We start from the raw sequence: 19,959 nt of genomic DNA on the forward strand, positions 1-19,959 counted from the left end.
CAGATTAAATATAAAGTCCTTCCAGGACTACTCCCTAACTGATTACCTTCTCCTTACATAGTAGGCATTAAATACACTTTTACTAAAAGAATATTTCCTCGTAATACTTTTTCATAGCAATTATCACAGTATGCCATGGCGCGTTTCTGTCCATTGTCAGTCTCTTCTTAACTTGGCCATAAATTCTTGTGCACTTCTGTACCCCAGATCTTGACAAAGTGGACCCCCAGGGAATGCAAACGAGATGAAGGAATAAACCCTGCTCTGTTCCTGCAGCCTCCGGCCGGTTTAGCCCCGCCTCCTACCCCCAGCCCCGTCGAGGGCGGTGGGCGGGGCCACGCATGACGCAGGCCGCACGTTTCAGGCCTGAGAAACCGTTGCGCTTCTGAGGAGACGCCTCAACCCGCAGTTCCTACAGCGCTAGGAGCTTCCGCCTCGGCCACCTCCATCACCCGCATCACCATGGGAGCAGTGCTGGGCGTCTTCTCCCTCGCCAGCTGGGTGAGTTCGGGGTCTGGTGTCTCCGTCGGTCCTGTGGTTTGGGGGAGGGCGATAAGGGCTCCCCAAGCGCAGACCCCGACGGGCCTGGCGCCCGGGGCCCGGGGTTTGGGGGTCCGGCCCTCGGCTGCAGAGGGTATCCGGGGGCGTCCAGGATAAAATCCGCGATGCCCTGCAATCAGGATCAGGCGGTTCGCCTTCTGTGATTGTGGAGGAACGTAAGAGGCCAGCCCTCCATTGTTTACAATTTTGATTGCCCCGCCCCGTGAGCCGTCAGGCCTCTGGGTTCCTCCGGAGCTGGAATGAGACCTGGGACTGAGCTCGGCTCCCGGGGCCCGAGCTCTCTGGTTCATTTCCAAGCACCTTCTTAAGGTGGCGTCATTTATTTGAGCGGGGGTGGGTGGGGCTTGAATAATATTTTTATCCCCTAGCACAGGATTTGCCAAAGCTACAGAGTCTGTGGCAGAGGTGAGGTTTTAACCGAGGCCTGTCTGCGGTTCTGGCGCAGTGGAAAGACGGCCTCGTGGGTTATTATTCAGAATTGGAAGTCATGGCCTGAACATTTGGGGACCCTGTACAAGTCATTTCTTTCTGGTTTACCTTAAGATGAGGACAGTCACCCCAGCATTCCTCGCCTCAAGAGCTGTTGTGAGGATGAAGTGGGTAAATAGGTTGAATCACTTTGTAGATTGTAAACGCCTTTTAAAAATTCCTTTTAAAAAAGGAATTTTGGGATCTATGGAAGAGACTATGATGAGTTCACTCATACACTCGCTTCCGAGGAGCATGATTCCTTAACTGCCACTACTTTTTCTTAGGGACAGAATGTATTTTCCATCCTTTAAGGTTGTTGATCTTAAATGAAAAGGGCAGTTGGTCTTTTAAGGGCCTAGGTTGTAGTGGCTCTCCAGTTTTTCAACCTTCACCCAAAGTAAGAATAAATTTTACGTGCTTGATTTAATATACCCATTTAGACACAGGTTGAAATAATTCTTACCTTTGCCCCCTGCTGTACAATTTTTCTTTTCTTTCACATTAAAAAAAAAAATCCTGGTCAGTTGATTTTCTTTCTTTCTTTCTTTTTTTTTTTTTACAGTTTACTAGTGGGTCAAACTCACTGTTTACAAAATAGATTTAGAAAAAAAAATAGTTAAGGAAATTAATTAGGGTGTGAATTGGTAATTTGAAACTGGAAACACATTTTGGCTTTGATGTAAAGCTGAGATTTGAATTGATGCCATCAAAGCATTTCTACCTATAAATCACTTTTATATTTTATTAATTCCTTTTGTTCAAGAGGAGCAGCAAGGAATTCAGTGTACCAGAGAATGGAATGAGTGAGGGGAAGAATAATAGAAAATGAAGTCAGAAAAGTAAAGGGAGCCAGATCACGTAGATACCCATTGGCCAATTTAAGGACATTGGCTTTTACTCTTATGTGATTATGGGGATCCGTTACAGAAAGGAGGAATGATGTGATCTGACCAGTGTTTTAACAAGGTTGCTGTGTGGAGAAAAGATGTTAGAAAAGAAAGGGTAAAGCAGTGTAGGGGAGGAAAAACTTCCATTCTCAATGGGTTAGTGGTTGGGGCCTGCGAATTAAACTGAGAAAAGACAAATTAGCAAGAGAAAAAAAGAGTTCATGTACTTGTGCAACCCACATACACGCAGGGGTTCTTGGTGATGAATAACTCAAAGAGGTGGTTAGAATATAGGGCTTATTATATGCCTGACTTAATTGGGGTTAGGGTTAGGATTGGGTGGGGCAGAAAAGGGCTTCCATGGGAATAACAAATAGGTTTCTTTAGGAAAGACAAATGGGTTTTTAGGAGAACAAACAGGAGATAAGAAAGTTTGTGATAGTACTTGTTTCTGTGAGTGCAGAGGTCTTTTTATCTTCTTCGTGGCCATAAAACTTCCTTGGAGAGACAATTTATGGCAGTTGTTGCTTTCAGTCAGATGAGAAAAGCTCTGAGAAGGCATTTTTTTCTGCTTCTTTTGAATCTCACATGTCTTCATCTGAAAATAATTTTTATACTAACTCAGGGTTCTGAATGGGTTGCTATAGCAGCGAGACAGGAGCTATTGCATTTAATCCAGGTGAGGGATAATAGTAGTGGCTTGGACCAACGTGATAGCTGAGGATGCTATGAAAGTGGCCAGATTCCGGATACATTTTGAGGATAGAGCTGATGTGCTGACAAATGGAATGAGGGTTTTGGAAAAAGAGAAGGCATGGAGGATGACTCCAAGGTTTTTGGCAACAGTCACATACTCTTCCTTTGGCAACAGGAAGAGTATGTGACGCAACCTGGGTCCTTGGACTCTTTAATCAACAGAAATTGATAAGAGGCCAGAGGAGAATTTCAGCCAAGCAAGAGAGAGAAAAACAAGTAACAGATGGGGGAACTGGTTCCTTAAATGGGATATGGGTAGGGGCGGATCAGTGGGTTGAGCAAGAGGTGTGGCTTAGGTAATCTGCTCTCCCCCTTGGTGGGGCTCTGTGCAGGGGTCGCGCACAGTACCCTGCTATTGCTCTGTGCACCTCCGAAGTGGCAGTTGGTTTGTGGCTTTTTTGTATCTTACCGTTCATGTGTGCAGTTATTTTGAGTCCCTTATAGTTTCTTTGTATTCTGTTGCTCAAGGGTTAGTCCATGTGCAAGCACTCAGGTAAAGGGTCCCAGGTTCCAGCCTCTCTCAAATAGAGTTGTTTACTGAGAGGGAGAAGTGACATAACATAGAGTAGGACAAGTTTGTTCCACAGATTGAGTACCTACTGTGTAAAGGTGCAAGAGATATAACACTAGGTGGGCCCCCCTCAAGGTACAAGATGTAAACAGGTAAGTAGGTGTATTGGTTTGCCAGGGCCTCATAACAAAGTACCACAGAATGGGTGACTTAAATTACAGAAATTTATTGTCTCATGGTATTAGAGACTAGAAGTCTGAGATTAAGGTGTCAGCAGGGTTGGTTCCCTCTGAGGGTGGTGAGGTAGACTCTGTTCCAGGCCTCGTCCCCGGTTCCTGGGGGTTTGGTAGCCATCTTTGCTGTTCCTTTGCCTTATCAGGCTCTGCCTTCATCTTCACATGACGTTCTCCCTGTGATGCATGTCTGTGTCCAGATTTCTCCATTTTATGACATCAGCCGTGTTTGATTAGGGGCCCACTCTTCTCCAGTATAACATCATTTTACCTAATTACATCTGCGGCAACCCTGTTTCCAAATAAGGTCACATGCTGAGGTACTGGGGATTAGGACTTAAAACCTACGAATTTTGGAGGACACAATTCAACCTAAAGCAAACAGTAGGCAACTATCATTAGTTTATTTAATTGGCTGGGGGGAAAAATAGCTAAAGGGAGTCAGGAGTGTGAGACTACAGACAAAATAAACCCGTAGCAATTAGTGTCATTGTTTTCAGGTGTAAAATGTCTGTATTTCTATCTGCGACCAGATACAGACTTCTATTACAGTCTTTTGACCCAGATTGTAGTTAAGAGTTGGAGATGAGCCTGGGTGGTCAGTTCCCCGTGGCTGTTTTGATTATGGATATTAACGGTTACCTTGATAAACAGAGCCCCTGCTATGAAAGGCATTGTGCTAGGTGCTATGTATTCCTGACATTATCTCATAAAAGATTATTACTGGGACCATACTGTAAAACCAAAATCCCCCAGCGTTGCATTTGCTGCTTCTGCTGGTGATTCTGAACTAGCCTATCCTTGTAATGTGACTTCATAACATCACCTGTCAAAGCAATTCAGGTGGTTTCCTATTCAAGTGTATAGAAGAATGACAAAGTATATCCTCTCATCTGGAATGCTCATTAGGAGAATTTAGCTGACCAAAGATCCAGGTTACTTTTTTTGCTTTAATTGAGGTAAAATTCATATTACATAAAATTAACTATTTTAAAGTGACATTCAGTGACATTTAGTATATTCACAGTGTTGGGCTATCATCATACCTGTCTGAGTCCAAAACATTTTCATCACCCCAAAGACAAACTCGATTTCTGTTTAGCAGTCTACTCTCTTCTCCCCACTCCCTCCAGCCTCTGGAAACCACTAATCTGCTTTCTATCTCTGGATTTACCTATTCTGGATATTTCATATGAATGAAATCATACAATATGTGACCTTTTGTGTCTGGCTTCTTTCACTTAGCATGATGTTTTCTAGGTTCACCTATGTTGTACCAGCTATCGGTACTTCATTTTTATGGCCAAATAACATTCCATTTTGCAGGTATACCACATTTTTCTTATCCATTCATCAGTTGATAGACATTTGGGTTGTTTCTGCCTTTTGACAATTGTAGATGGTGCTACCTTGAACATTCATATACAAGTTTTTGTTTGAATACCTGTTTCAGTTCTTTCGGGTGTATATGTAAGAGTGTAGTTACTGGGCCATATGATAATTCTATGTTTGACTTTGAGGAATCTCCAGGTTACTTTTTTTTTAAAAAATAAATTTATTTATTTTTGGCTGTGTTGTGTCTTCATTGCTGTGCGTGGGCTTTCTTTAGTTGCGGTGAGCAGGGCTACTCTTCGTTGTGGTGTGCGGGCTTCTCATTGCCATGGCTTCTCTTGGTGTAGAGCATGGGCTCTAGGCACATGGGCTTCAGTAGTTGTGGCACGTGGGCTCAGTAGTTGTGGCTCGCGGGCTCTAGAGCGCAGGCTCAGCAGTTGTGGCGCATGGGCTTAGTTGCTCCGCAGCATGTGGGATCTTCCCAGACCAAGGCTCGAACTCCAGGTTACTCTTGAATGGAGCCGAATGTCTCTTGCTTTCATTATTTATAAGGGTTTCCATGTAATGTTGCCTTATGCTGTAATATCAGATTTGGTAGCTAGGATTCCCAGAAAACAGCAAGTGGAGTTAGTTTCTATTTTTCTCAGTGTTATTGTTTTTAAATAAAATATGCTGTCTGTGAGAACATAACCAACATTTATTGGGCTTTTACTGTGTTTTAGGCACTGTGTTGAGTGCTCATTTAATATAGCAATGTCTGAGGGAGGAAGATTCTGTTATTGAGTTTAATTTACAGATGGAGAAATAAGCTTACATTATGTAACTTGTTGAGGTAAAGTGGCAGAAATAATATCAACTCCAGAGCCCATGCTTTTAACCACTTCCTCCCAGCTATAGTTCTCAGTTAAAACTCTCAAAGCCTGGTTGGCCTCATCTTCTGTTCTGGATGTCACAAAGGAGTCCACTGAAGGAGGTCTCAAATGGTGATGATGTGCTTATTACAGGTTCCATGCCTTTGCGGTGGTGCATCATGTTTGCTGTGTAGCTGCTGTCCCAACAGTAAGAATTCCACTGTGACTCGCCTCATCTATGCTTTCATCCTCTTCCTGGGCACTATTGTATGTTGTATCATGTTTCATGAAGGGATGGAAACTCAGCTGAAGAAGGTAAGTAGAGGTAACCATAACCTTATTTAACGTAGTGGTTTTTATTATTTTTATATTTTGCAGAGTTTTAGTTGTAATTAGTACTTATTTCTTCACTGTTGTGAAAGTCAAGTTCGTTGGATTTGTTGGCATTTTAAATTTTGGTCATAGTCAAGACACAGAATATAAAGGTATCAGTCTTTTCCCAAAGTAAAGGTAGTCAGAATGAACATCTTTAGTCTAACAGCTTTGGGAAAGATATTAAAAGAGTGGCCCTAAAACTTTATCTTTTCTTATATGTTTAGTTTTAAACATTTAAACTAGACTGGCCCTTCACCTTCAGAAGGAGTGGGTTGTAGCATGAAAACTCATGGGAAAATGGGAGATAACCTCATCCACAGGTAAGGGCCAAAAAGAGAGCACTCAGGACTTCCCTGGTAGTCCAGTGGTTAAGAATCCGCCTTCCAATGCAGGGGACGCGGGTTTGATCCCTGGTCGGGGAAGTAAGATCCCACATGCCGTGGAGCAACTAAGCCCGCGGGCTGCAACAAAGAGTCTGCACGCTGCAATGCAAGATCCTGTGTGCTGCAGCTAAGAGCCAACGTAGCCAATAAACAAATAAATAAAATATTAAAAAGAAAAGAGAGAGAGAGAGCTCTTGCCTTTTATTTTCAAAATGCAACTTGTTTATTCTATTTGGTGACAAGATTGTAAGTGAATTGGAAGGCAAAGAGAGAAGTCCCACAGGAGAGTCTTGCAGTTGTTTAAGTGGTCAGTTTTAAAAATCCAGGCTTTCCTATTGTGGAATAGAATCTCTCTTTAAATGTGGATATTCCCATAACATTAAAATTGCTTTTTCCAGATTCCTGGATTCTGTGATGAAGGACTTAAAACCAAGGTGGCTGATATAATCATGGATAAACATTGTGATGTGCTGGTTCGTTATAAAGCCGTATATCGAATCAACTTTGCCTTGGCCGTCTTTTTCTTTGCCTTCTTTCTGCTCATGTTAAAAGTGAAAACGAGTAAAGATCCCAGAGCAGCGATACACAATGGGTTTGTAGGAATTGTTTATTATTAACTTGTTATGTTATGATGTGCACCCTCCCCTTCAGCAGTTAATGTTGCCATTTTGATGAAAGCAGTAGAGTATGTAAATCAGTGGCCCAGATGTATTTCCGACCTACTATACATGGGAAGTTGTTTCAACATCATTTTCAGTTGGAGCCCTGCAGCATGGAAGAGGTAGAGTGGACAAGGACAATCTTGTCTTTTTCCTGTATTTTTTAAAAATACCTTTGCTTAAAGTGCCTAGATTTTTATGGAACACCTATGAAACAGTTCAAGCATTGTACTAAGCACTACACACACACACACATTTTTTCTTTCTGTTGTTAAAAGAGAAACATTTACCTGATATATTTAAACAGTATACAGAAAGATAAATAGTGAATATATTTGGGTCCCTGATTCACATATTCTGTCGCTTCCCGTTCCTGATCCCCGGTTCCCCTTTACAGGGAGGTTAAATAAATTGCCTAAGATGTCTCAGCTAGTGAGGGTTGGAGCTAGGATTGAAACTCAGGTCTGTCCAGCTCCAAAGCTGCTTTCTTTACACTCTGCCATACAAGGCAGTCTTTAAAGATTGACTGAAAGCCAGGTTTGGTCCTGGCCTTTGCCAGTGACGAACTGTGTGATTGTGGGCAAGGCATTTATGTCCAATCGCCTGATGTGCGGCAAGCCAACCTGAGATGATGAGGTTTGCAGCAGAGACGGGAAGACAGACCTCAGATCTGCCTCCCCGAAGGCGAGAGGCTTTAGTTATTTATGGGATAGAGAAGCAGAGTAGTCTTAGGTTTGGGGAAAGGGAATTGGAGGTAAGGAAAAGGTGAGGTAATCAGTGTTCTGCACAGGTGTATCTGAATTACATGCTTCTTAATAGGATGCATGTTCAAAAATGGAGATGCTTAGCATAATCTGAGGGTAGAGTTTTTGGCACTCTGACATAAAAAGGATCATTCATTTTTGGCACTGACATCAAAAGGGTTATTCATTGCACATCTGTGCAGGCCCTGTCTTAGGGTCAGTGGTCCCGACCAGTCTTAGGCAGCTTGAACTGGATAAAAACTAACTCCCAGTTTCTGAAAAACGGCTTAAGCCCCCGTTACTATAGTGACCCACAAGTCAGAGGCACGTTATCTACAGGGGTAGTTAAAAAAGAGTCTTGTGGTATATTATCTAGGCCATATGAAGGTTGGAGGGTATGAAATTTGAAAAAAAAAAATTTACGATGAGCCTTTTGAAGGCAAGGCTGCAAGCGGGGGTGGTTCTATAACCAGCTGTTCCCTTAGCACTGTTGTGTAAGGCAAGCTCAAGAATTTCTGTTGGGCACCAGTGTCTGTTAACTATGGGGCACAGTTTCAGGATGGGTTTTTTAACACTATGGGGCATGGTTTTACCATGTTGTAAAGGAAGGATTTGGTGATTCACTTTCCCCCAGATCTAAGCTGATTGCTTTATATTTAGCTAACATCGTTAGTTTAGAATGCTCCAAAATTCTAGAAAAAGGCCTATCTTTAAGTGCTAAAAGTAGGGAAATAACATGTTTCTTTCTTGTGAATGTGCATGATTTGGTCTCTGTGCTAACGTTTGTCCTTAAGTTGTGTGAAGTATTGAGTGAAGTAGTTTCATGTCAAATGAAGAAATAAGCCTAATCATGTTGGAAGTGGCTAGTAAGGCTTTATTTTTGCATTTTAGAAATTCATTTTTCTCAGTGTAAGGGCAAAAATTAGCATTTCATAAGTGTACTTTTATATTTTAATAGGTTTTGGTTCTTCAAAATTGCTGCCATTGTTGGTATCATGGTTGGATCTTTCTATATCCCTGGGGGCCACTTCACCACAGGTATGGTTCACTATTAGGGGGGTCAATTATAATATATACAAACTCTACAAATGATTGAGTTAAAGCTACATTTTCATTACTGATTTTTGCAGAACTGGTAATTAAATGAGATGGTGTCCAATTACCATGACTTGGTACTAATATTAAGATATTAATTGATTGATTAAAGCCGGGAGGCATTCAGCCCACTTCTCAGCTATTCTGGAACCATATGTTCGTTTGCCAATATTTTAATAGTTTCTCTTCTCACTTGGCAATACCACGTTAATCGAAGAGCTTGTCAACGTAAGGGCTTGTAACCATGTGTTCCACTATTCCTGTCTTAACCTGCTTCCTTATCGTGACATCTGTGGATTTCCACTGTGATTTTTATCCCTGTAAGTAAAGGAAAGGGCTTATATCTTTTCCATTTGGAATGTCAGACCCTAGGCTCCCCTTGGCACAAGCTAGAACAAGTTTGAAAAGGTCTGAAACCCAACAGAACACTTCTCAGAGAATGCCTTTGAGTTTGGAATTGCAATAATCTTGCTGTACTGCTGGAGACAATGTCTTTATTACCTCTCTATTACTTGAATTGAAATCTTTTTAGAATGTTGGACAGTAACATTCTGAAATGTTGCTCCTATGGTGAAGAGTAACTGTGCTTTTGGTTTGTAGCCTGGTTTTTTATTGGCATGGTGGGGGCTGCCTTCTTCATCCTCATCCAGCTGGTGCTGTTGGTGGACTTTGCTCACTCTTGGAATGAATCATGGGTAAATCGAATGGAAGAAGGGAACCCAAGGTGCTGGTATGCGGGTAGGTATCTAAACCCCTGTGAGAGCCATACTGCATTATGCTACGTTAAATAGGGTGAAAATTGGTCCTTGTTAGTATAAGAGTTTGTTATGACTGTGGGCATTCATGTTTGTTTTCTTTTTTCTAGCTTTACTGTCTGTCACAAGCATGTTTTATATCCTGTCAATCATCTCTGTCATATTGCTCTACACATACTACACCAAACCAGATGGCTGCACAGAAAACAAGTTCTTCATCAGTTTTAATCTGATCCTTTGCATTGTGGTTTCTATTATGTCAATCCATCCAAAAATTCAGGTATGGTTGTGATTTCTGCTTCTTCCTCCTGTGAAGGATTTTTAATGAATGCTAGACTTGAAACCTAGGTAACCTGTTGTATGAATTTATGTCCAAGTTTATCTACTTAAACATTTTTCTACTTCAACACGATAAAGTCTTCTTAATTATAACTTAATCACTCTAAAGTGTGCCATGGAGGGCCAGTAAATGAATAATTTCCCTATTATTTAAGAAAAAAATCTATGTAACTTGAGAATTTATCATTCTTATAAAATTGTTTATATCATGAGACTGATTCTTAGGAATCTTTAGCAAAGATATTTTAGGGGAATTCAACTAGAAAAAATAATTGATTTTAATATTTAAAACAACTCATGCTCCTGAGTTTCCTCATTTAAATACAATATTTTTAAAATTCAGATATGAATTTAGGTGTGAAAAGAACATCTAGACATCACCTCTCCTTTTTTATTTTTATTATTATTATTATTTTTTTTTTTTTTTTTTTTGCGGTACGCGGGCCTCTCACTGTTGTGGCCCTTCCCCTTGCGGAGCACAGGTTCCGGACGCGCAGGCTCAGCGGCCATGGCTCACGGGCCCAGCCGCTCCGCGGCATGTGGGATCCTCCCGGACCGGGGCATGAACCCGTGTCCCCTGCATCGGCAGGCGGACTCCCAACTACTGCGCCACCAGGGAAGCCCTCTCCTTTTTAAAAAAAAAAAAAGTTATTTTATTTTTGGCTGCGTTGGGTCTTTGTTGCTGGGCGCGGGCTTTCTCTAGTTGCGGTGAGCGGGGGCTACTCTTCGTTGGGGTGCGCGGGCTTCTCATTGCGGTGGCTTCTCTTGTTGCGGAGCTCCGGCTCTAGGCGTGTGGGCTTCAGTCGTTGTGGCTCGCGGGCTCTAGAGCGCAGGCTCAGTAGTTGTGGCGCACGGGCTTAGTTGCTCTACGGCATGTGGGATCTTACCGGACCAGGGCTCGAACCCGTGTCCCCTGCATTGGCAGGCAGATTCTTAACCACTGCGCCACCAGGGAAGCCCACCTCTCCTTTTAAAAGTGAGAAAACCGAAGTTCCAGAGAGGTGATGGGTCACCAAGCTGGCCAGTGGCAAAGCTTAGCTTAGATTTCACTGTACCAAGGAACTAGTAGTAAATCTAAGCCTTTGTATGATATACAGGAATTTCCAGGATTATGAAATGCCTGAGAACCAGTAGTGCATGCCTCCTCTTTCTTGGTTCTTTTTCAAGCTAACTCAAACTGAAAGGTTACTTGTCATCTTTCAACTGTCAGGCAGAATTAGAAGGTTCTCAACTAATAACAATTCAGTGGGTCCCAGGAAGTATGCTGGGTTTTAGAAATTCAGCCCTTGCAATTCCTATGGCATTGTTTTCTTTTTGATTCTGTAGGAACACCAGCCTCGTTCTGGCCTCCTGCAGTCCTCTATCATCACCCTCTACACCATGTACCTCACATGGTCAGCCATGTCCAATGAACCTGGTAAGGGAGTTTTAATAACGCATTCATTTGGTGAAAAGAAAGTAAGAAATGAGAATGTCCCTGGAAGCCCAGTGGTTAGGACTCCATGCTTTCACTTCTGTGGGTCTGGGTTTGATCCCTGGTCGGCAAACTAAGATCCCACAAGCCGCGCCACGCAGCCAGAAAAAAAAAGAAAAAGAAAAAAGAAAGTAAGAAATTACTCCTTTGGTGGGTGCAGAAACTAGAGCTGGAGCAAATGTCAGACAAACAAATGAACAGACAAAAAACTTCACTTAAATGTACAGTGTCCACGGTATTTACCTTTCACGTTTTATTCTCCATGTCTATTCATGGCTATTCAGAGCTGACAGCCTAAAGGACCACAGTCCTTTATATAGTCCAGGCTTTTCCCTGGACTAAGTCAAACTAGTTAAGAGCTGAACAAGGCAACATTGTTTTGGCCCTTTGTAGAATTACTTTAATTGAGTGTTACTTTGGTGGTACAGGCTGCAGAAGAAACAGCTGCAGGAAATCTCCTTTTGTAGATCTTACGGGATTGTTTCTCAGTGGGGGTATTTTATGGACTCCTTTTCAAGGAAAACCATTATTTCAGACCATTCAGTGATGACTCAACTTATTTTTATTGTATTCCTATGTAACTATGTAGAAACAAAACTAGGGATAAACTCCTTGTGCTGTTTTTTTTTTTTTTTGCTAACCAGGCCAAGTTTATTGAATCTAGCCTTATTTTGCAAACAAATTAGTTTTTTTTTTTAAGTTTTTATTTTATATTGGAGTATAGTTGATTAGCAATGTTTTGATAGTTTCAGGTGTACAGCAAAGTGATTCAGTTATACATTTTCCCATTTAGGTTGTTACATAATATTGAGTAGAATGTCCTGTGTTATACAGTAGGTCATTGTTGATTATCCGTTTTAAATATAGCAGTGTGTACATGTCAGTCCCAACCTCCCTAACTATCCCTTCCCCCCCGGTAATCATAAGTTTGTTTTCTAAGTCTGTGTAAACTTGTGCTTTAAACACAACTATAGAGCCAAAAAGACTTGCCAGTTAAATTTCAAACCCAGTGAAATCAAGATTGACATTTATGATATTTGACAAATACTTTGTTGTTGTAGTTTCATTTCCTTTTTTCTAAAACTAAGTCTGTAGTTGCAACACAGATGCATTACTGACTGCCCAGTTGCAGGTTCTTTGAAGTGTAGCATTCCTATGTTTTAAATCACGAATGAGTGATGTATAGCACACCCCTCAAATCCTTTTGGACCAAGATGAGTTATACTGAAAGATATAAACAGTTTTTCATTTTCAGATCATTCCTGCAACCCTGGCCTATTGAGCATCATTATGCACATGACCTCACCAACCTTGGCTCCTGCAAATGCAACTGCTCTTGCCCCTACTCCTGCTGCACCGTCGCAGAGTGGGCCTTCTCTGAATAAAGAGAACTTTATTGGGCTGGTGGTCTTTGTTCTCTCCCTTTTGTATTCTAGGTAAGTTTAAAAGTACTTAGGACAAAATTCTTAGGAAGGTTAGTAATAGAGTGAAGAAGCTATTTTGCTTTCAAAAAACAGTGAGAAGAATTACAAAAATTTAACTCTTCCTTATTAAAGTCATTGACTTGCTTCAGTTACCTTGCTGTGTACATTTCTTTAAGTTCAGTAAATCCTCTCATCAAATAATTCCTCCCAGGCTTACTAAGAGATATGTTCTCCTTTGTATAGGAGGATAAAGCCTTTACCTGACTCTGGATCAGCTAGAATACTGGCTCTGAAAATTGGTTGGCTTATCTTTTTTTAAAACAATCTTTATTTTCTGATCACTGTAAATAATATTTAAACAACTACAGAATTTTATACATGAAATGTTAGTCTGTAGTTAATCCAGGACACCAGATATAACCTATGTTAGCAGTATTCACTCATTCTCCCACCCATTTTTATTGATATTGTCTGTATAAGTGCATGTTACTTTAATAATTTTAAAATACGCAATAATAAAAATGGGCAAGGATATATTTATATAAATTAATAGCTTAAGTGAGAACAGTAGGAAATGAAATGGTCCTCCCTCTAAATTTACCTCTGCTATGATTAACATTTTGGTACATATTATTTCAGGCTTTTTTCCTTTGTTTATACTTACTGTCTATTGACCTATCTGTATCTATATAATTATGCATATTTTTATAAATAGTTACATAATTTTATTTATATCACTTGATATCTAATTTTTTCAAAATAAATTGGGAGCGGGCTTCCCTGGTGGCGCAGTGGTTGAGAGTCTGCCTGCTGATGCAGGGGACACGGGTTCATGCCCTGGTCCGGGAAGATCCCACATGCCGTGGAGCGGCTAGGCCTGTGAGCCATGGCCGCTGAGCCTGCGCGTCCGGAGCCTGTGCTCTGCAACGGGAGAGGCCACAACAGTGAGAGGCCTGCGTACCACAAAATAAATAAATAAATAAATAAATTGGGAGCATTCTATATAACAGTATATATACTTTCTGAAATGCCTATGAATTTGTCATAATTTGGACAGCTTTGCACATAATGTGTAGATTTATCCTTTTTTCTTTTTTTAATGATTGCTTAAAATATGGGTTGGCAAATAACAGCCCTTTGGGCTGGCTTCCTGTTTTTGTAAATAAAGTTTTATTGGCATACAGCTATGTTCATTTGTTTTCATACTGTCTGTGACTGTTTTTGTTTGTTTTCCTTTGATTCTGGATATTGGGGGCAAAGCTTTTAGTCTTTCACTATTAAGTATGATGTTAGCCCTGACTGTCTGTTTGTTTGTTTGGTTTTGCGGTACACGGGCCTCTCACTGCTGCGGCCCCTCCCGTTGCGGAGCTCCGGACGCGCAGGCTCAGCGGCCATGGCTCACGGGCCCAGCCACTCCGTGGCACGTGGGATCTTCCCGGGCCGGGGCACGAACCCGTGTCCCCTGCATCGGCAGGCGGACTCTCAACCACTGCGCCACCAGGGAAGCCCAGCCCTGGCTATTTGATAGATGCCCTTTATCAGTTTGAGGATGTTCTTCTCTATTTCTATTTTGAGTTTTTATCGTGAAAAAAATATCAGATTTTTGTAAAATGCTTTCTCTTTGTTGAGATGTTCATGTGGGTTTTGTCCTTTATTTGTATGTACTTTTTTATTCAGTCATTTAACAAACTTTTAGTGAATATCTGCTGTGTACTAGAAATGCATAGATGACTAAGGTCATTGTCAAAAAGTTCTATGAATAGCAAGGAAGACAGGAACAGTAAGTGATATAGCAGAAGGAAGAGTAAGGAGCTGTGGGAATTTAATCCAGCCTAGTGATAGGGTGATGCCAGGGAAGACCTCCTAGAGGGCACAGCATGATCAGAGAATTTAAAGGGTGATTAAGTTAGCTGGGAGAAGGTGGGGAGTGCATTCCAAGCAAAGGAGAGAGGTACTTGTGAAGTCCTGAAGCAGACATTGAGAGCATAGTATGTTTTGGGAAACTCCTAGACAGTTAAACCCTCAAATTGTAACTGATGAGAGTACTGTCTCTGTCTTGTGATGACAGGCATTTAAGCAAACCCTTCAGAAGCCCTTCGGTCCCCAAAGCAGGAGCAGTTCAGAAATAACCTTCATGTGTATAGACCAGTGACAGCATTTCGTGTTCATGGCCCCTTTCTTTTTTTTTTTTTTTGGGTACCGGGGGCCCCCACTTTTGTGGCCTCTCCCGTTGCGGAGCACAGGCTCCGGACGCGCAGGCTCAGCGGCCATGGCTCACGGGCCCAGCCGCTCCGCGGCATGTGGGATCTTCCCGGACCGGGGCACGAACCCATGTCCCCTGCATCGGCAGGCGGACTCTCAACCACTGTGCCACCAGCGAAGCCCAATGGCCCCTTTCTGACTTACCTTCTTGGGGTCGCTCTCCAGCATCCGCAATGCCAGCAATAGCCAAGTAAGCAAGCTGACCCTGTCAGGAAGTGACAGCGTGATCCTCCGTGATACGACTGCCAACGGCGCCAGCGATGAGGAAGATGGACGGCCTCGGCGGGCTGTGGACAACGAGCGAGAGGGCGTGCAGTACAACTACTCCATATTCCACCTCATGCTCTGCTCGGCTTCCTTGTACATCATGATGACCCTGACCAACTGGTACAGGTAGGAGGCAGAGAGAGAGAGAATCGAGGGAAAAACACTTAGCCCCTCAGGGTTGCCTGTAAAGTCTCCATCCATTGTCCTGACTTCAGAATCCCCTTTCTTTACCCTTATAATGAAGTTGTGTTCAGTGCTCTTTTCTGAAGTACTTTTGACTTTTTCTCCTCTTGCATTTGAAATCCAGTTGGAATTCTTATGGTGAAAATCACGGGAAGCCCTTCCAAACTTGAGTTACTTGAGAGAGAAAATCATGACATTAAGTGAGCTGACTTGTCTTTGTTCCCTGATTTTTCTCTGTCTAGAGATGTCCGTATAGAGTATTCTGATCAAAGTAATCATGTGGTAAGGAAGGAGAGTTTCAGGGAGGTCATTTCAATCTAGACTTTGACCAATATGTAGAAGAGCTAGATGTTCCTGAAGAACTTTTTGCAAGGAATAGTCACAGTTCTTCATGCAGGCAAGAAGATAAAAGCTGTTTGAGAGGCAGAGTCCCCTGCTCATAAAAACTAAAAATCACAGCTTTCTCAAGTCTCTTCTAGAAACTTACTAGGGAGTCGTGTCAGTCGAATTTCACTGGAGCATTTCTTAGCTTTTGCTGAGGGGCTGCTGAATGCTGAAATTAGGCTCCTTTACCTACCTCTCTGCTGTTTTCTTAGCCCTGATGCAAACTTCCAGACCATGACCAGCAAGTGGCCAGCTGTGTGGGTCAAGATCAGTTCCAGCTGGGTCTGCCTCCTCCTCTACGTCTGGACCCTTGTGGCTCCGCTCGTCCTCACCGGTCGAGACTTCAGCTGAAGCTCTGAGTGCCAAGGACACACTGAAATTCATAAAGGTCTCCTTTGCTGAAAGCTCACATCCCTTTTACTTTTGCTTCAACTAATATATTAAGCAAACTCTCTGCAAATAAGACTATATCCAGGTTTATATCAGAGGGCAAGAGTGAATGATGCTTGATGCAGGATCAGAACTTTTCGTTTATATCTATATTATGTTTATTTGTAAGGATATAGAGTAAAAGGAACGTTTTGCCTTTTAAAGTGAACTACAGCTGTGCTGTGAAGAGAGTTCTTTATTAAGACTTATAGGTTCCTACAACTTTGATTTAACATGTAAGACAGAAAAATGTTGGATATTTGAGGCTGTCGTTAATATATTTCTATTGCAAAATCTTTAAAAAGCATAGTAATTATAATAATGCATTTCTATGACAGTTTTCTTCTGTGAAAGTCTTGTGTGAAACAAGCTCTTTGTTCAGTCCTTAAACTCATAGTGCTTGGGGAGAGGAATACATGTGTGGGTCTTGCCCCAGAAGAGGGGTTGCTAGTATGGCTACTGTTTCTATATCTTGAGTTTTTTCGTTTACTTTTTTTTATACTACAGTCTTGATGCTGCTTGATTTAAGCCTGTGGCTTTGCCAGAAATGTTAATTTCAATTAAATGCTTTGTAGGTTTGGTTAAACTGAAGATTCACTTGGGAAAACCGTGCAACTTTAGTCTGTGTAATTATCTTGTTATGAGTATGTAAAAGTATAATGCATGTGAATTTATTATTTGCACTATAAAGGTATTTGATTAAAATAGAAAGACAAGCTTTTAAGGCCCTTTCTTTAACAGCTTTTATCAGTTAGCAGCCATTCTATGTTTTTCTTTTTTTTTGGACATATGGACAGTCAGGTTTATAAATCATCTTGCAGAATGCTCCTGTTCCTTCTAAAACTTAAGGTCTGGCTGGTGAGTAGAGTCTTGAACTCATTTGGAAATGGTACTAAATATCTTTTCTGGGCAAGACACTTGGGTAGATGAGCGAGAAGGTCAGCACTGCCGGGAAGCTTTCGGGAGAGGCAGCACACGGGGCGGTAGAACAGAACAGTTCACTCAGGGAAGATTTACTGCGCGTTCTGTACCAGGCCCTGTCAGGTTCTGGGATGCACCTTTAAACATGACAGGCAGCGGCTCTGCCATCTTGGACTTAGAGTTTCGAGGAGGATATAATGAGCTGACAGGTAGTACAACGTGTTGTGATTAGTGCTGTGATTTAGGAATTGCAGAGAACTCAAAGTAGAGGTGCTAGGTTGGGGTGTCATGGTGGGCTTCCTGGAAAAAGTGTTGTCTAAGCCAAGAAACGTTGGGAGTTAGCTCATAAAAGAGAAATGGGGACGTGGAATGGCATTGCTGAAGGGTGGACTAAATGGTATGTTAAGGGTAGGGAGATTAAAAAAAAAAAACATGTTCAGTGAAGCTGTAAAGGGGAGAAGTGGGCAGGGACTAGGTCACGAAGGGCTTTGTAAACCACACTGAAGAGTTTGGACCTTATGCGAGGGCAATAGGGAACATATTCACATATTCAGAGTGACGTGGATGAATGATGTCTTCAGTCACTGTGGCTGATATATGGAGAATGGATTTAGGGACATGAGACCGGGGCAGTCCATATAATAAGATTTGAAACAAAGAAGTCAGAGTGAGGATGGAGAGAAACTGACAGCTGAGAGTTACTGAGTAATTAAAAATTTTAACTTGGCAATTGATTAGCTATGGGGGAGAGGTAGATTCCTGAGTCATGCTGATTTAATCACCTGAGTGTATGGTGGTTCCGTTTATATGGTGAGAAAAACCGGAAGGGGAGGAACAATTTGCACTAGAAGAGAAGATGGGAGGTGGTCCCTCAAGATGGCTAAGAGTCAGGCTGTTTAGGTTTGCAAACAAGCTTTGCCATTTTCTATCAGTCAGACTGGTCAGTTAATACTTATTGAGTATATACTATGCTTTATGACCTTGGGCAAATGACAGTCTGTCTGAGCCTCAGTGTTTCCTTTGTTTGGAAGTTTATCTTAGTACAAAAGATTGTTTAGGGAGTAAAACTACTTTGCAAGGTGCTTAACCCATTTTAAGCACATCTGGTGGTAGCTGCTAATCTCCGTGTGGGCTAATATGAGACCAGACAATAGTCAAAGGTCAGAGATATTCACCCATAATCTGGTGGAGGTTAGATTTGAGGTGTCCTTACAGAATTAAACAGATGGGACATAGAGGGGACAGTATCAGTTGAGCTGTAGGTGAGGGGTCAGGAAACAGGGCTTGATATGAAGTGTTGGAACCACCACCATTTAAACCAGTACCTTATGCCGTGGTTCAGAGATAAAGTTGCCAGGGATTTGGGGGGCAGTTCGGGGAGGTGTAGCCCCTTACTTTGCCATTGAAAAGCAATCACCTCATTTTCCTTAAAGCAGGGCCAGCCAGTTTTAAGACTTTTAAAGGTCCTGAACTTCCAGAACATTACCGTGTACCATCCCCCACCTTATGTCCTTTAAGGTAAAAGCAATACTAAACTGTAAAGTAAATGTAACAAAGTCCAATAAAGGTTTTATTTTCTTCTCATGATGACAACTTTGATATTAATTTGAAATAACAAATTCTCTTTAAAAACGAGAGGGCAGTGTCCCTGCTTTGCTTGGCTATACCCTAAGAATAAGTTAAAGTTGGCCTGTTGCTAGGACACCCAGTAGTTTACTCAAGACTCAAGTGAATTACACACGTTGAGTGCTGAATTATACACATGCATAAAATATGTCAGTATTTTCGGTAAGCCCAGGATTATACTATAAAGCAAGGGAGTATTGAATCCTCAGACCTCATGGTGTTATCCCATTCCAGAAGAGTCACCTGGTGTCTTATCACCATGAACAGGCCTCTCTGTCCCCCACTGTTGCAGATTGGGGTCCCTGGCTTTGAGGTCAGCAGTGTGCTCTAGGAATTCATCAAAGGCAACATCGTGGCTGCCAATTACATGCTTAGAGCTGGGAGAAAGCTTATAGGCAGGCCCTTGTTGGATTTCCCTGTCTGGCTTGCTCTTGCTAGGTACTCAGTTGGATGGGAAATAAAACTCTTGACAACCAAAGATACTCCCAAAGAACGGCCATAGACCTGGTTTTCAGTGCTTTTTGATGTTCTGGGCCAAACCATGACTGAGGCCTAATTTAAACCAGGAGAGCTTCTTCGTCCACTCCAAGTCCTGCTTGATTATATTTTTCTTTTTACACAGTCAGGCTCAAGTGAGTATCCAGTAATATGACTCATGCATTTGATCTCTGTGGCTTGATGGCAGATGCCAGGCTTACGCTTACTAGTGGGAGCTGCTGTTCATCTCTTTACACTTCTGCGTTTGTCTATCCATCCTGTTAGCTAGGAGCCCACATCAGGCAGCCTACTCAGTGGTCTCCTAATTACTGCTGAATGACTCAAGCCACGTGATGCCTATAGCCTCAGGTGAAGAAAAATGAGAGCTACCCCAAAATAGCAACATGTACCAAGCAATGAACAGACATTATCTACAGCCCTGTAAGGTGCTGATGGTTCTCCCCCTTTTATAGATCAAACCAAGGTGTAGAGAAGTTAGTGTCTTGCCCACAGGTACTTAGTAAGAGGCAAAGCAGAGAAACAAACCCAGGGCTTGATTTT

The 19,959-nt window shown here is 42.0% G+C and overlaps 1 protein-coding gene across 1 annotated transcript; it reads left to right on the forward strand.

Annotated features, from left to right (window-relative positions):
- Positions 1 to 358: 358 nt before the first annotated feature.
- SERINC3 (serine incorporator 3) lies at positions 359 to 17,085 on the forward strand. Its single transcript, XM_027078256.1, has 10 exons — positions 359 to 501; positions 5,756 to 5,917; positions 6,759 to 6,952; positions 8,721 to 8,800; positions 9,458 to 9,595; positions 9,723 to 9,892; positions 11,278 to 11,368; positions 12,681 to 12,861; positions 15,277 to 15,504; positions 16,158 to 17,085. Exons 1-10 carry the CDS (start codon positions 463 to 465, stop codon positions 16,294 to 16,296), a joined length of 1,422 nt encoding a protein of 473 aa, XP_026934057.1. The 5' UTR covers positions 359 to 462; the 3' UTR covers positions 16,297 to 17,085.
- The last annotated feature ends 2,874 nt before the right edge of the window (positions 17,086 to 19,959 follow it).

The sequence above is a fragment of the Aethalodelphis obliquidens genome, unplaced genomic scaffold (assembly GCF_003676395.1).
Source record: "Aethalodelphis obliquidens isolate GAN/ISIS:26980383/991018 unplaced genomic scaffold, ASM367639v1 scaffold42, whole genome shotgun sequence".
In the NCBI taxonomy this organism is placed as follows: domain Eukaryota; kingdom Metazoa; phylum Chordata; class Mammalia; order Artiodactyla; family Delphinidae; genus Aethalodelphis; species Aethalodelphis obliquidens.

What these genes read in the sequence shown, in the direction of transcription:
- SERINC3 (XM_027078256.1), top strand. Translation starts at nt 463, where the DNA reads ATGGGAGCAGTGCTGGGCGTCTTCTCCCTCGCCAGCTGG. An exon ending in TGGGGGCCACTTCACCACAG is followed by an intron (nt 8,801 to 9,457) that starts GTATGGTTCACT and finishes TTTGGTTTGTAG; the next exon opens with CCTGGTTTTTTATTGGCATG. An exon ending in ACCCTGACCAACTGGTACAG is followed by an intron (nt 15,505 to 16,157) that starts GTAGGAGGCAGA and finishes CTGTTTTCTTAG; the next exon opens with CCCTGATGCAAACTTCCAGA.